The 16,410-nt window shown below is 40.4% G+C and overlaps 2 protein-coding genes across 16 annotated transcripts in view; both read right to left on the minus strand.

Moving 5' to 3' along the window:
* Positions 1-727: 727 nt before the first annotated feature.
* LOC127350226 (NLR family CARD domain-containing protein 3) lies at positions 728-12,220 on the minus strand. Of its 6 annotated transcripts, none has more exons than XM_051376641.1 (12): positions 12,139-12,220; positions 11,341-11,462; positions 11,018-11,141; positions 9,711-9,842; positions 9,465-9,578; positions 7,789-7,867; positions 7,415-7,625; positions 5,489-7,283; positions 5,214-5,387; positions 3,411-3,584; positions 2,083-2,129; positions 728-1,924 (listed from the first exon to the last, which is right to left on the minus strand). In XM_051376641.1, exons 4-12 carry the CDS (start codon positions 9,797-9,799, stop codon positions 1,389-1,391), a joined length of 3,219 nt encoding a protein of 1,072 aa, XP_051232601.1. In that variant the 5' UTR covers positions 9,800-9,842; positions 11,018-11,141; positions 11,341-11,462; positions 12,139-12,220; the 3' UTR covers positions 728-1,388. The 6 variants fall into 6 exon arrangements, with proteins under 6 accessions (XP_051232601.1, XP_051232610.1, XP_051232628.1 ...); XM_051376650.1 differs by having other exon boundaries at positions 11,341-11,485; positions 12,139-12,197; XM_051376668.1 differs by having other exon boundaries at positions 11,341-11,459; positions 12,139-12,170.
* Positions 12,221-12,682: 462 nt separating this feature from the next.
* The window catches only part of LOC127373463 (spectrin beta chain, non-erythrocytic 1), a 130,254-nt gene continuing 126,526 nt past the window's right edge, over positions 12,683-16,410 (minus strand). For all 10 annotated transcript variants that reach the window (XM_051418026.1, XM_051418007.1, XM_051418016.1 and 7 more), the window contains one exon: positions 12,683-15,982. In XM_051418026.1, the coding sequence (XP_051273986.1) occupies positions 15,767-15,982 (216 nt within the window). In that variant the 3' untranslated portion in view covers positions 12,683-15,766. The remainder of the gene's footprint in view (positions 15,983-16,410) is intronic.

The following is a 16,410-nucleotide window of genomic DNA, read 5'->3' on the forward strand; positions in this document are numbered from 1 at the left end:
ACAGTACAATACTTCAATCTGAAACTTATAAGTATAAAAGATATACATACATCCAATGGAGGCACTCAACTAATACGCAGGCACCTCAACTATACTCAATTTAATGTGGATGTTTTAAAAAGATGGTGCGTTGCCACCTCTGGTACCACTGTATGTGCCACCAAGATCATTTCCGGGCTTCCTATTCATTCAATTTGCCTGGCTGATCTTTATGACCTCTTCTTCTGCAACTATGAAGTTAAAGGACTATCTTGGGATGATGTGCGGGGAGGGTCTTCTTTACTGCTGCCTGTGTGGCACACAGCCTAAACAGGCCACTGCAGTGAGGATTTCCACTCCTTGGTCAAACTAACTGAAGTGAGAGTTTATTTACATCAAAAGCACATGAGAAAGAACAATTCAGAAAAATAATTATACTTGGGATTAAATACATTATTTGTATTGAGTGCACCCTAACCCTCACACTGCAGTGATAAACTATTTAACGAAACAGATTTTGTCACAGAACCTGCTAATCATTAACAGCAGAACACAACAAAAACTGAACTGCCTTTACAACCACTGAGAGATCAAGTTGGTAACTAACATCACAACATCATGTGTGATCCTGTACAGACTGAAGTATCTGGTCAGCAGTGAGAACATTTCTCTAAAGGTCCTTTCACCCTGGACAAAAACCCACTAATATTTGGCTTTTGTCATCAGTGAGAAAAAGGTACAGTCGGGATTCATTCAGACATGGGTATTTATTGGCTCCAGCTCCGATCAGCAGGTTATGTGAGAGGCAACATATCAAAAATGTTGGGCACATCAGGAAAAAAAACAGAAAGGCAAATTCATCTGCTGGCAATAGGAAAGCAGTCTATCGCCTAGTTGTAGCGGACTCACTAATGTTCGAAGGACTTAGTGGCATCTAGTGGTGTAGTTTCAGAATGCGACCAACTCAACACTACTTGTGTCTGTATTTGACGACATAGGAATGAGAACGGGCTGTAAAGTGTGGAGGAGAAACTACGGCTATCGCAAAACTCATGAAAAGTGAACGGCCCCATCTGCAGCCAGTGTTTGATCTGTCCGATCTGAGCTACTGTAGAATACAATAGAATAGAATAAACTTTATTGTCCCCGAGGGGAAATTTGTCTCGGGCACAGTGCTACAGTTTGTTGCTTCACAGAAACAAGCATACCTCAACAGACACTATATATAGATATAAACAGCTCATTCTTAAGGTAACAAAAACACAATTCTCATTTTCAGGAGATTATACACTAATGAAAACATAGCTATAAATATTATATTCTATTTCGGACAATAGATCCTCCTCAATGGTACACACTGGACAGTATTTTAGGTGTAAAACAGGTGGAACAGGAGGAGACTCTCCCTCCTACAGAGAACACAGAGACACTGAGGAACCATACTTGTCAGACCAGAACCTGAACCCAGGATAAAGAGGTTCAGTGAATGTGGTGCTGAAGGTGTGGAGGTGGTACAGTGTGTCAGAGGAGACTCTGTAGAAGGACAGAGAACCAACAGGCCAGTCCACATACACTCCCACTCTGTTAGAAACAGCGGAGGCAGGGATGGAGGTTGCTTTGTTATTGTGCCAGACAGTGTAACGACCACAGGAGCAGGTCAGACTCCAGGACTGGTAATTCCTTCCAAACACACAGCCGTCATCGTTTCCCTTCCTGCTGATTCCTCCGTAACTTACTGATATATAAACCTCTCCTCTCCACTCAACCTCCCAGTAACAGCGACCAGTCAGACCATTCCTACACAGCAGCTGAGGAAAGGAGTCAAATCTGTCCCGATGATCAGGATATGGCAGCTCCTCCTGCACATGTGTCACCTTGCTGTTGTTGTCGGACAGTTTGATCTTTCTGTTCACTGTGTTTGTGTCGAGCGCGAGTTCAGAGAAATCTGACGGAGAGAAGAAGATACAATATAGCTGCAGTTATTAATCTACCATTCATTTATTGTGATTTAGTTTGATGATCAGAGATTTGACTGGTCACAGTTTGAAGATGGTTGAATGTGTGCTATTTGGATTTCATCAATCAAATCAAAAATAAACGTACACTTCCTCAGACCTGGTCTCGACCATCGGACTCCACCAGGCTCCACCCTGAAAGGAGGACCAGTACATCTTTCAGCATGCATGGAAATTACATTGCTCTCATACATTTTCATTTTACAAATGCACTTACTATTAATCAGTTGATAGTCTTTTAATTAAGTGGAGCTTCTTATTGTTTACTCATTATTTTCACTTATTCAGACACTAGCAGTGCCTGTTTGGAACAGGCTGATTCCTGGGCCTCCGGTATCAATACTTGCAGCTTTCTTAATATCTTCAACCAGCACATCCAAAGAGCCCATCCAGTTCTAGACCCACAATTTCAGACATATGCATGTGCCACCAGTTTTATTTTTCCCCTTTTGAAACTTTATTAACAACACAGTAATATTACAATACTCCACCAGTTTTAGTTTATTGAGGTGTTTTCAAAACATAAGCTACATCCACGTAATTATCAGTAATAATTATGATATGAAATAATTATTATTGCTGCTCCTTTCTTAAATAACATTTTAAAAAGTTCCATATGTAAGATTCTGGAGCATTTCCGTATTATTTGTATTTATTAATCACTTTTCATAGCAAATGAGTAAACTGGTTGTTACGCAACTTAAAAATGACACCTTGCCTGACTTTCTCTCTTGACTTTATAGGTTTTTCTATCCAGGGATGCAGATCATATTTTCCACAAAAATTCAAATGATGTGACGCTTATGTGCACTCCCAAGTGCCTTCTCTTTACTAACAGTATCAACAATGTGCAACACTAGCTAATGTTTGCTTATAAATCCATGAATCAAATGCTTTTACCTGCACCAACTTATTTCTTTGTCCAATTGGGGGCTATTAAAACAATTCAAGTCCGTCTGCAGCCACAGAGTCCTGCCTGTGTCCTCCTATAATTTTGGTATCGTCCTAAATAAAGCTCTTAGGGCTCTGAGACACCAGGTGGACATCAGTTCTTCACTGAGCGTCTGTGGCTGCCTGTCACCTGTATCTTCTGTGCTGAGTCCCTATAACAAGTTGGCTCTAATCAGTGAGGGATCTTGTCTTTTCACAATAATTCATGGACTAAACTGCAACACACACTGGTGGCAGATGACATTTATCAAAACACCTGTTTGACACAAACACTATTGTTTGTTTTGGCACATCCAGGCTATTGTTCCCTCACTACTTCTGTCTGTATTGATCGTCTGGTAGTCAGTGTTTATCCACTTTGGTTGTTTGAGGTCAGCTTGGTGTGTCAGGGACATATGAGCCAGTTTCCAGCTCCTCCTCCTCTATCAGAATGATTGTTTGTGGCTGCTGAAGGCCTCTTCTTACCTGAGAGTGTCCAGTCTCCAGCTCTGATCCTCTAATCCAGCAGAAAGCAGCCTCACTGCCGAGTCTCCTGGATGATTGTATCTCAGGTCCAGCTCTCTCAGATGAAAGGGGTTGGAGCTCAGAGCTGAGGCCAGAGAAGCACAGCCTTCTTCTGTAATCAAACAGCCTGACAGCCTGCAAACACAACACACAAAAACATGTCACATAATCTGAGGGTACTGAAAGGGCTGCAATGCCTTAGTACTAACACCTACTGTGGGGTTGAGCTTATTACTTTTATCATTAATATCCATCAACAATCACACATTACTGGAAGAAAACGGTGTTCTCATCCATTCTGCTCACAAGACATAAAAAAACAGAACACTTCTTATACCATGGGCTGGGTTAATACTTGACTCTTAATACTTGACTGAATTTTTATGAATCTTGCGAGCATAACATTAGCTCTCTGTCTCGTAGCTGACCCAAAATGTTAGAAACTCCAGTTGCCAAGTTGTATCTATACAACCTTATGAGATGGTAAGGATTCTTCCAGGTATTAGGAAGGACCTCAGGTGTTACCAGGGAAATCGTAAAACTAGTGCTGTCAAACGATTAAAATATTTAATTGCAATTAATCGCATTAATGTCAAAGTTAACTCGCAATTAATCGCACATTTTTATCTATTCTAAATGTCCCTTGATTTCTTTTTGTCCCATTATTTTTTCTCATTTTAATGCTCTTATCAACATAGAAAAGTGGATCGGCTTGCTTTGTGCAAATGTTGTTTTTATTGAAAACAACATTTGCATATACTGTAGAGTTCTCAATTGGAGCAAATAATCTCTCACACAATGTAACACTGTCCATCAATAAAAGGGTGAAAAAAATACTTTGTCACACAAACAGCCCCTTCAACAGCCCTTTCTAAGGGATCAAAACAGGGCGATACAAAATAAAATTACAAAGTGCACATGTAAGATAAACTAGGACTCAGCCTATAGTGCAGTTAAACCATGGCTTAATACTTTCCTCAGGTTTGCTTTGAACATAGCAGTCAGGCTACGGCTCTTTATTCACCAGAGGCTCAACCCAGCCTCTTATTTCAGAAAGAATGAACAGTAACGGTTACCAATAAAAGGTAAGCCTACTACTTCTTTGCTTTGAGCCAATTACTCAAACAGACAAGCCTGTTGACATTTTCAGACAACAAGGAATCCATCAATTTCGCGATACAAAAATTGACGCCTTTAAAATGGGTTTGCGTTAACGCCGTTAATAACGCGTTAAACTGACAGCACTAGGTAAAACACATTAAAATATAAAATAATGATTTATTTTTTTGGCAAGTGACCATGGTATACCACGGTACATTGCCCTTCGAGATGTCCATAATCATGAATGGACGCCCCGGAGGCCAGGCCCTGTGTTGCACATCAGGTTGTTGCTTACATGATAATGGACACCTCGTCTGGCATTATCCCTCCATGTTGCTGCTTCATCAAGAAACCACCAGGACTATTATAATGGTTTCATTGTGAAGCAGCTGGAGCTTCCTGTAGCCTTTGTCATGGTGATATTAGTGACTGTTAACTTATGTGTAAAGGCAGTTCTATATAAAGACATTTTAGAAAAAGAAGCAGTCAGTGAGCTGATTAGATGAAGAAGAGCTATAACTGTTTGCTTTAAGATATCTCCAACTTCAGATAATACGAGTCATTACATTATGTAATTTCTATTTCATTGGCAGCAGAACGTACGTTCATGGAAAGTAAGTAAAGGGAAATGGTGATCAGATGAACGGATGGATGAATGCTGACCTGAGAGTTTCCAGGGTACAGTGTGGATTCTTCAGTCCAGCAGACAGAAGTTTGACTCCTGAATCCCGCAGGTTGTTGTTACTCAGGTCCAGCTCTTTCAGATTAGAGGACTGGGAGCTGAGAACTGAGGACAGAGCTTCACAGCTTCTCTCTGAGAGGTTACAGTCACTCAGTCTAGGTACAGTAAAAAGGAAAATAAAAGTAGTAAGGTTTTAATATAGCAGACTATTTAAAAAGTGACAAATAAAAACTACTTTTGTACTTTGAAACTTTACATTGTTTTGTTGGAGGCTTTGACCACTGGCAGCAGCCTCAGAAGAGCCTCCTCTGAATCAGAGTATTTCTTCAGGTCAAACACATCTAGATCTTTTTCTGATGACAGTAAGATGAAGACCAGAGCTGACCATTGAGCAGGAGAGAGGTTATCTGTGTGGAGACTTCCTGATCTCAGGGACCGCTGGATCTCCTCCACTAGAGAACGATCATTCAGTTCATTCAGACAGTGGAACAGATTGATGCTTTTCTCTGCAGAGAGATTTTCCTCAATCTTCTTCTTGATGTACTGGATGGTTTCCTGATTCGTTTGTGAGCTACTTCCTTTCTGTGGCAGCAGGCCTCGTAGCCGAGTCTGACTGGTCTGCAGCGAAAGACCCAGGAGGAAGCGGAGGAACAAGTCCAGGCGTCCATCTGGACTCTGTAAGGCCTCGTTCACAGCAATCTGGTAGAAGTACGTCACTGCAGGTTTGTCTTTTTGTGTTTCAGAGTTCTGGGATGTTGTTAGTTCTTCTGAAAGCAGGTTGACACCAGAGTTTGTGAATGTCAGATGGACATGAAGAGCAGCCAGAAACTCCTGAACGGTCAGATGGACAAAGCAGAACACCTTTTCCTGGTACAGCCCTCTCTCCTCTATAAAGATCTGTGTGAACACCCCTGAGTACACTGAGGCTGCTCTGATATCAATGCCACACTCTATCAGGTCTGATTCATAGAAGATCACGTTGCCTTTCTGCAGCTGCTCAAAAGCCAGTTTTCCCAGAGACAAAACTATCTCCACGGTCTCTGGACCTTTCTCAGCTCCTCCATCATACTTGACTTTCTTCTGTTTGGACTGAACCACCAGGAAGTTGATGTACATCTCAGTCAGGGTCTTGGGCAGCTCTCCTCCCTCTCTGGGTTGCAACACATCCTCCAGAACTGTAGCAGTGATCCAGCAGAAGACTGGGATGTGGCACATGATGTGGAGGCTTCGAGATGTCTTGATGTGGGAGATGATTCTGCAAGCCTGCACCTCATCTTTGAATCTCTTCCTGAAGTACTGCTCCTTCTGTGGGTCAGTGAACCCTCTGACCTCTGTTACCATGTCAACACACTCAGGAGGGATCTGATTGGCTGCTGCAGGTCGTGAGGTTATCCAGAGGTGAGCAGAGGGAAGCAGGTTCCCCCTGATGAGGTTTGTCAGCAGCACATCCACTGAGGTGGACTCTGTAACATCAGTCAGGATCTCAGTATTGTGGAAGTCCAGAGGAAGTCGACACTCATCCAGACCGTCAAAGATGAACACAACCTTGAACTCTTCAAACCTGCTGATTTCTGCTACTTGGTTTTCAGTAAAGAAGTGCTGAACAAGATCCACCAGGCTGTACTTTCTCTCTTTCAGCACATTCAGCTCTCTGAAGGTGAATGGAAATGTGAACTGTATGTCCTGGTTGGCTTTGTTTTCAGCCCAGGCCAGAATGAACTTCTGGGTCAAGACTGTTTTCCCAATTCCAGCCACTCCCTTTGTCATCACTGTTCTGATTGGTTCTTCTCTTCCAGGTGGAAGTTTAAAGATGTCTTCACATCTGATGGTTCTTTCTGGTCTGTAAGGTTTCCTGGATGCTGTTTCAATTTGTCTGACCTCATGTTCATTATTGACCTCTCCAGTCCCTCCCTCTGTGATATAGAGCTCTGTGTAGATCTGATTCAGAAGGGTTGGGTTTCCTGCTTTAGCAATCCCCTCAAACACACACTGGAACTTCGTCTTCAGGTTAGATTTAAGTTTACGCTGGAAACAAACTGGAACAGGATACCCTGAATGACCACACAACAAGAAAAATTTCAACATTTAATTTCCTCAAAGAATGAGTACATTAATAAATTATATTTTCCTCCATATTTTGAGACATCAGTCCCATGTTCAAGCTTCAGAGAAATCATCTTACTGCTCTGCAGACGGTCAGCCAGCTCCTCCTGCTTCATTCTCCTCAGGAAGTGCAGTGTGATTTTCAGAAATGCCTCTCTGCTGCTCCTCCTCTGCTCTTCCTCCTCATCCTCCTTCTGACTCTCTAAGCATTCTGGGTCATCTAAACTCAGAGCCCTCTCGATCTTCTTCAGCTCGTTCTTCACAAAAGTGACAATGTTCTCCTCCAGCAGCTGGAACAGAACATTATATGAATTGCACAATCAAAATAAAATCATGGAACCAAACATCAAGATCCATGTTGGACAGACTGACAATCCACTGGTCTAAGACGTGCAGCATGAAGGTTATTGTGAACAGAATAGATGTAAAAGTAGTTGTTGTACATGTACAGACCACAAATATGGAGTCCAGGTGTGTCTGATGCTTCTGGGCCGACTGAGTGCTGGGATCCTCTGAGCCCTCCTGGTCCACTCTGTGGAGGAGACATGAAGAATTAGCTCACAGTATGTCTGTACACTAGGGAATTAATTTGATTTTATTCATACCAATCCTTTTATCAATTCTGGTTTCTTATATCTGAGTCTGAACACAGTTTAGAAACAGAATAGAAAAGGAGGCATGCATGTGACTAGTGTGCAAAAGCTCCACCGTATAACTGCTGTTTAATTTGGAACTCATTCTTGATTCCCATCCCAAAACATTTGTACAGCATTTGTTTTCATTTAGGTCTTCAAGTCAAAGAAAAAAAAATGTCTACGCCTGTTATCCTGTTATTGTTATTATAACAGGATATTCACCCTTGCTAACGGATGTGCTGCTTGGTTGGTAAGAAGTGGCACTAATGTGTAGAGTGTTAAATACAATCCTGCTGGTGTTTCCACCCTTACTTGGAGTATTCATTTTACGGACATTACAACAAGCACAGTTGTCATCTTTCTTTGTGAAATGAAGCCACACTGTGGACGGTTTCTTCCTCTCCGCTACGACTCCTTGTTGTTGCAAGTTTCTCTGCTGCTCCTTCTCTGCTCTTCCTCTATGCATGAGTTTGACGTCATTGCTTTTGCAAAGCACAAGTGTCAGAAAAACATGCCGGCATCGTTATAATAATCGTTAAAAAGAAACTGATGTACTTGGATTCTGATTGGTTGGACAACTTGGAACTGGTTCTCAACTGAAAGCGGTTCTTGATTTCCATCCCTACTGTCCAGAGATAGACAAACACAAGATCCTTACAGTGATATTTGGATGTGAACAGTGAATCAGATCACTTTAGTGGTAAAAGTCTAATAGTCTTGCTAATCCCACTGAGAATGAACAGCTCAGTCTACAGCTGTTGTTGCTTTCACTTTAGTGTTTTGCTTCATTAACAGATCCCAACAGATCTCACCATCCCCTTCATATATCTCTCCCTCCCCCTCCGTACACTGCTGAAGTGTCCTGGAGCAAGGCACCTGGAACCTCCAGCTGCTCCAGTAGAGCTGTTCAGTATCTGCTTGTATCAAACTGGCTGTAGTGGCTAGCTCTCAGATTGTCTGGCAAGTGAGTAAGTGACAACAAGGAAACACCCAAATGCAAACAAGCAGGCACAGTTCAGTGGTTTATATTGGGGAAGTGAAGAAACAAATGCTTATAAGGTCTGAACAGGAATGGGGCAGATAAAATATAAAAAGGCAGGCAGGTCCAGGGTCAGGTTTCAGAGGGTAGAAAGCAATGGCGCAAAGCAACATTGATGTTCTGGCAAGAAGCAGGCGGAGATAAGGCTGGTATACTGTAAATACTGTGTGAGTCATTGAGAATAAGGAACAGGTGAGCAGGTGGATGTGGGATCCAGGTGACTGGGACAGGTGTGAAAGGACAAAGGACATGGGGGGGGGGCTTGACATAGGGACAGAGGGGCAGACTGAGGGGAAAAAACAACTGAGTCAGAAGCAAGAGAGAAGAACATATGAAAAGTTATCATGTCTTCACACTCTCTATGGTGGCTACAGATATAGAAACACTTCAGATGTGGTCTTACAAAATAGTTCTTTTCTAGCATACCCCAACTCTTCCAGTCAGGTACAGCTTACATCTGATCAGCAGATGGAGGTCGTCCTTTAAAGTCAATGATCTCGTTTTTTGACCAGTCACTCTTCAAGGACAGACAGCTGGATTCAGTGGAGCCGGATGTCTGCTGCTGGACACTGAAACAAAGACAGCACAGATAAATGTTTGTGGGATAAAAATACTGTATGTGAATGTAGTCAGTGATGGTAGAGTGATTTGAGTGCTGAGCTCTGACATAGAAAGAAGTGATAGACAGATCCTCATCTCACCTCTGAGCTTTGGTCCCTGTGTCATGTTCCCCACACAGAGTGCTTTTAGAGGGAGGGGCTCCCTCCTCTCTGTCCTCGCACGGATTCATAGTCACACACCACCAGTCCACACCTTCACCCAAACACAACAACCTGCCGGGAAAGCTCACACATTATTTCTCATCATTGCCTTCAGTCACATGACAAATACACACAGAGCGGTGACTGCAGGAAGCAGCTCATTCAGATCAATACTGAATACACTCTGACAGTTTCCATGGCAGAGTAGAAATGTTGTTGGCACTTTGAGCTGCAGTGTCACACTGTATAAACAGTTTTCTATCAAACCTAACCCAAAGCACATTTCTCTAATAAACAACAAAAAGGCATGAATGGATCAAACTAAGGCAACTTTTCAAAACAAATATTCAGATAAAGCAGGGATTGTGTCTGGTAAAAGTACATTGCATAATGAAATGCATATGTAACCGAGTAAAGTCTTAAGAGAATATACCAGATATCACTACAGGTACTGACAACACCACCTTAGGACCTTCACCTAAAGAATATACAATAAGAGTAGTAATGCTTGTACAAGAGGGTTCCCCTTTAAATTAATTAACACAGGTTAGTCCACAAATGAATACAGAGGCAGACTATAAATAGATAACAATCTTACATACACATACACACACACATAGACATACACATACACATAGACACATAGACATACACATAGACATACACATACACACACATAGACATACACATACACATACATACACATACACATACACATAGACATACACATAGACATACACACAGACATACACATAGACATACACATAGACATACACATAGACATACACACAGACATACACATAGACATACACATAGACATACACACACACACAGACATACACATACACATACACACACACATAGACATACACATACACATAGACATACACATACACATAGACATACACACAGACATACACATACACATACACACACATAGACATACACATAGACATACACATACACATACATACACATAGACATACACACAGACATACACATAGACATACACATACACATAGACATACACACAGACATACACATACACACACACATAGACATACACATACACATAGACATACACATACACACACACATAGACATACACACACATACACATACACACAGACATACACATACACATACACACAGACATACACACAGACATACAAACAGACATACACATACACACAGACATACACATACACACAGACATACACATAGACATACACATACACATCACATACCTGGATGCGGAACCGGAAGGAGATGGCTCACCTGTAGCGGAAACCTCCGAAGAGTATTATTCCGCTGCACGTGATTGAGGAAACGCTCTAGGTTACCAAGGAGACGGCAGAAAGGGGCGTGCACCTGTAACCACCGGTTACACATATTTTTTTTAAAAAGAGTACAATTACAGGCTCATAAAAGTAGCCTACAAGTATTCAAAACGACTTAATTATGCTAACGTGAGTAGCTGTAGTTAGTTTCTTCTATCGTTGTACAATATGTGAATATTAATATATATTAATATATATTATATGGACAAAAAGCCATTCAAGAGTCAAACCGTGAGTGAGAAAGTGTCGCTTTCAAGCCTTTAGGTGGAGAGAAATGGAGATGAAGTTGAAATGGACGAGGCCTCCTTTAAATGAGTGTTCCTCGTCATGGAGGAGGATTTGGCGCCCTCTGCTGTCACAAACATGAAGTGCATCCTGTCAGTTGCAGTGACACAGATTACAGGCTGTTTTCAATCAACCAAAGATCAACAGTTCATGATCTTTTTGTCCCGATGTTACATCATGTTTGGACTTCTTTAATGAACACTGTCTTTGTCTTTAAGAGTGAAAGCAGAACTGCTGAATGAAACAGAAATCAAATTCAAACTCCTAATTTGTACCATTGTTCACCAACAGTGAGGTCCAAAACCACCTTTACAGTAGCATTAATACTTTTAAGCTGTTCACATTTTTACTAAATTCCTAAACACAAAGTATACATAACAACAATAACAGGCTATAATTACAAAAAATACCTTTGTCCTTTTTAACTTTACCAAAATATATATATATATATATATATATATATATATATATATATATATATTCAGTATTATCCTGGTAACATGACTTGAATAAACGACTTAACAACTTTACATAACCGTGCTTCACAAAGCTTTGGCAAAACAAATACAAGACAGAGGGTATAGGAGCTGGGACCATAAATAAAAAAGTATTGAGAGTAAGTAAAAACTCAGTTTCTTAACAAAGCAAACTACTGGTTTACACATCAAACGTTGTCAAAACAACATAATGAAGGGTTTAAAAGTCCTTATAAATGCATTGTGACAAGCTATGACACTACTAACCTGTTTTGTAGAGGAAAAGCAGAGACAGGAAACGTTACTTGTGATCGCTCAGCAGGATGTCCTCTGTTTGAGGAGCGGAAGCCTCACGCAGCCCTACTGGCGCTCACCAAGGTCGACACTCCCTCTTGAGGCACAACTGGGGAATTGCACTTTCAAGATTACTACTTCAATACCTTGTAACAATTCATTAACATTTGACCTTTTTCACTGGCTAATGCACAAATCATTATAACAATTGTGACTTTACCTTTGTAGGCATCACACTAATACAGGAGAAATATTGTCTCTTTTCGTAGTTCCTGTCAGTACTCGTGCTGCAGCGTTCTGGATCAATGGGACAATCTTAAGGAACTTGCTGGGGCAGCCTGATAATAAGGATTTGCAGTAATCCAGCCAACAATTAAACAAATGCATGGACTAGTTTTGCATCCTACTGTATATATCAGTCATTTGAATTGCTTGACAAGCCTGTGAGCGGTGATTCGGAGGTGGAGCAGGAGGAGGTTATGAATTAATTTCACACACGAGACAACAAACAGTCTGGTTCATTTTAAAAGCATTTTAATGGCTTTTTGCACATATGTAACAGAGATGGGGAGAAGTCTACGGGTGCAGATCCAACTAGCAGTGACCCCTGGTCCACATCACATTGACTACCACCTACAAATCCCAGCCCCGCCCACCCCCATCGTGGCATTGTTGATTGTGCATGAAGAAATATCTCGTTACTATGGTTACAGTGACAGAGGAATGCACACTATATTCATCAAATTGCCAGAGAATGTAGCAAAAACAAAGAAAAAAACAGGAACCATTTCAGGACCAATCACCAAGTGAAGAGTTACTTGAAGTGTTTCAACAATGTAAAGCCCGTGTCCCACCCAACCAACCCCACCACCAGCTGTGGAAAAATAAACTTGTACACTTTAGGGCTCATTCCTGCTGTTTTGCTCCCACTTTTCCTGGTATGTACGGAGGTTCATTAATGACAAAATTTAATGTGAGCACAAAACAAATTCAAGCTTTAATCAAGCAGGTTTTTAAAGTTGGGATTTGTAGTTCAGCTTGGAATGTAAATTAATATTTTCCGGCAGCTGTTTTGGCAGATTTTTTTAAAATGTGAAAACATGCTTCCATAGCATACATCCAATTCAGGCTGTTATAATCTCATATTTGACATGATTATGAAATCCATCCAATCGTCTAACAGCCACACCATCAATTATCATATATGGTGAAAATTTGGCCTGATTATAAAATTATCAATAATAAAAAAAAATCCTTTGGTAATTTTAGGTGGTAATTACAAATTCAGGGTTAAATTTGGGCTTCACCCTATATCTAGTGTCTGCCTAGCTTTTGAGTGCTCAATAGTGCCATGAATCCCCGAAACCAGCTTCTTTTATGTTTTGAAACTCTATTAGATATTTTGGCATTAGAAGGTGCTATTGGCTCAAATATCAAAATTCAGTGTTTCATAGTTTTGGCACACAAGGTAAACAAACTACCAAGACTACAGCATGCAAATTTTAAGATTACATGCGACTTGAAGTCTGTAAAGTCTCAAAACATTGACAAGTCATAATTAGAAACTGTCATGCTTACATGCTCTCAAATCTCGACTTGCAGATTGATTACAGCTCAAATTTCTTCAGTTAATTTTGTCATTTAAGAACTTCCATATAGGACAAGTAACTCAACAGATTTCACTGTGAGGTCACCGGCGGCAAAAGTCTGAATTCTTAAAAAAAAATTGAGTGCTGAAGCCAACAAGCAAGCGACCATTATTCTGCAACATTACTCACTTCCAGTAAATGCTTTTTAGAACCAACTTGTCCACTTAACAGCAATGCTTAAAGTAATTTTGTTTTTATAGTACATCTACGTCTCCATACTTGTCAGACTAAATAAACCTTAGACATAGCTTAACTGTGGAACAGAAAATACATACTGGAGGAAACAAAAACATATTCCAAATAACTAAGGGCAGAAATAAATGTTTCAAAAACGGAACGAGTGGAAAATAAAACTTACTGGATGCTTTTAAGTTTGAATTAACAAACATTCTTACTGGTCTTAGTTATTTATTCATCCATCGAGTTTGCGCCGACTCGATAGCTCCTTCATTCAGATTTGTTAAGTGTACATATCGTTAGCTTTTCAGGTACAGAAAGTTATACTCAAATGAAGCTTATAACGGGTGGTAGGTCTTATTAGTAGTAATAATAATTATAATAATAGGTGAAATTAAACACAGGTTTATTTTTTAACAGTTTGTTATACACAAGTTATACATACAGTTCAAAGCACCGCAGGGTAACGCTCCAAATTACAACCACTTTCTGTACTTTCTGTGATGCTGCAGGAATTAGACAGCACCAGAACTTAACATAATGAAGATAATTTGCTTTTCACAGGTTTATTGCGCAAATGTAACCAACAGAAAAGCAGAATTATTCAGTGCACAAAATGTGTTTAGTTTTCCAGAACACACAGCGCGCTCGGGGTTTTCTGCTCTTCAACACAGAATGTTTTACATTTAGCACTTTCACAACACCATTCTGTACTTTTTGTACTTTCCCACAGTTTTAGACATTTCAGCTCAATTTACAAACATGTGAGAGGTGTAATTTCCGAGATTTACCCCGCTGTGGTCTCAGTTTTCCCCACTACAGAGGGATACACGTCATCTTGCAAAGACAAGGCCTCGCAAAAACTGAGGATGGACCCTAACAGGAACTACCTACAACTTCCTAAAAAAAAAAAACGACTCGGGAGCGTAAACACAACCCACAAAAGGCAGTAGTTGACGAAAAACTGGGATGAGAGAAAGCAGAGAAGAAAAACAAAAACAGTAGATAGAAAACACAAATAATAGCAATAAGAAGAATAAACAGGAATATTCTGGGAACTCCTCTACATCGTGTTGTTGTTCAGCGGCAAACTCTGGTTTTTATTTTTATGACAGCAGCTGCCTGAAGCGTTTGCAGACCCCATTTAATTATTATTTTTTTCCTTCAACCCGATCTTTTTTTTATTTGTTTTTCCTGCTCCTTATCTTACAAAAACTGAACAGAGGATACAGGTGGTGTGTTGTAGCTGTACTGTAGCTCTGAGCCAGACCGGACGGTTGATAGGCACAGAGTGGAGAGTTTTGGCTCGGAGCTTGCATGCTGGAGTCACGCTTTGAGAGGAAGAGGAGGAAGAGGAAGAAAGAATAGAAGGAAGAGAAAGACTGGCTGTTTGGGATTGTTTTATCTTACATAGCAACTGCGGGATACTGTAGGAACTGTCCACATCTTTAGATGAGTTAAATGTTAATAAAAACTGGTGATGAAGACTGTTTTTGCTCATCGAATTACATTGTTATGATTTGATGTTATTACATTTAGGATATTAACAGTTAATTTAAGTCCATTTAGAAATAAGTTGAATTACATTTAGAGCTATTAGTTTTTAGTTATTACAGTATCAGTTGCTACAAGCTGACTCTAAACCGATAATTCGGTCAGTTGACGTGGACATCTTCAACAAATATTTGACCGGAGGTGGATCGATAATGAGGAGCGACCCCAAACAGCACCAGAGGGGAAGAGGAGGAAGAGGAGGAGGAGGGAAGGAGGAGTGTCTATTTCTTCTTGCTGAACAGACTGAAGCGTTTCTCCTTGTCTTTCTCTCGTTTGCCCGGGCTGGACTCGGCCGCCGTCGTGGCCGTGGCAACGGAGGCCGGCAGCGTCTGAGCGCGTGCGGCGGGGGCAGGCGTGCTATGACTGCTGGGAGTGACCTCTGACTTGTCGCCCGACATGGCGGCCGAGATGGCCGAGATCCACATGTTCATCTCCTCCTGGAGGACAAAGAGAGGGAGGGGTTAGTAGGAAGAGTAAGTAATTAATGGACAATATTTGTACAGGAGTTCATTTATTGACAAATACATAAATAAACAACTTAGATATATGTTTTATAAAAGCACTGTAAACCATTTATTAATTCTTTATATACTGTTACTAACAGGGGGACTAAAAGTGTTGTTGGGAGATACAAATAAATGAATAAATATATAAAAAAGAGCTGTTTAAAGCTTAAAATGAAAACCAAATTAAAATAAATATTTTCAAACAAACAAATTAAAATGATAGATTACAAAATAAATACATAATAATAAATAAATACATAAAAAAATCTGCATAAAAAGTGATAAAAAATTATAACATACTAATGGTATGGTAAATAGAATAAATATAACAATGTTATTGGAGAACAGAAGGAGGACTT

This window comes from Dicentrarchus labrax, unplaced genomic scaffold (assembly GCF_905237075.1).
Source record: "Dicentrarchus labrax unplaced genomic scaffold, dlabrax2021, whole genome shotgun sequence".
Taxonomy (NCBI): domain Eukaryota; kingdom Metazoa; phylum Chordata; class Actinopteri; family Moronidae; genus Dicentrarchus; species Dicentrarchus labrax.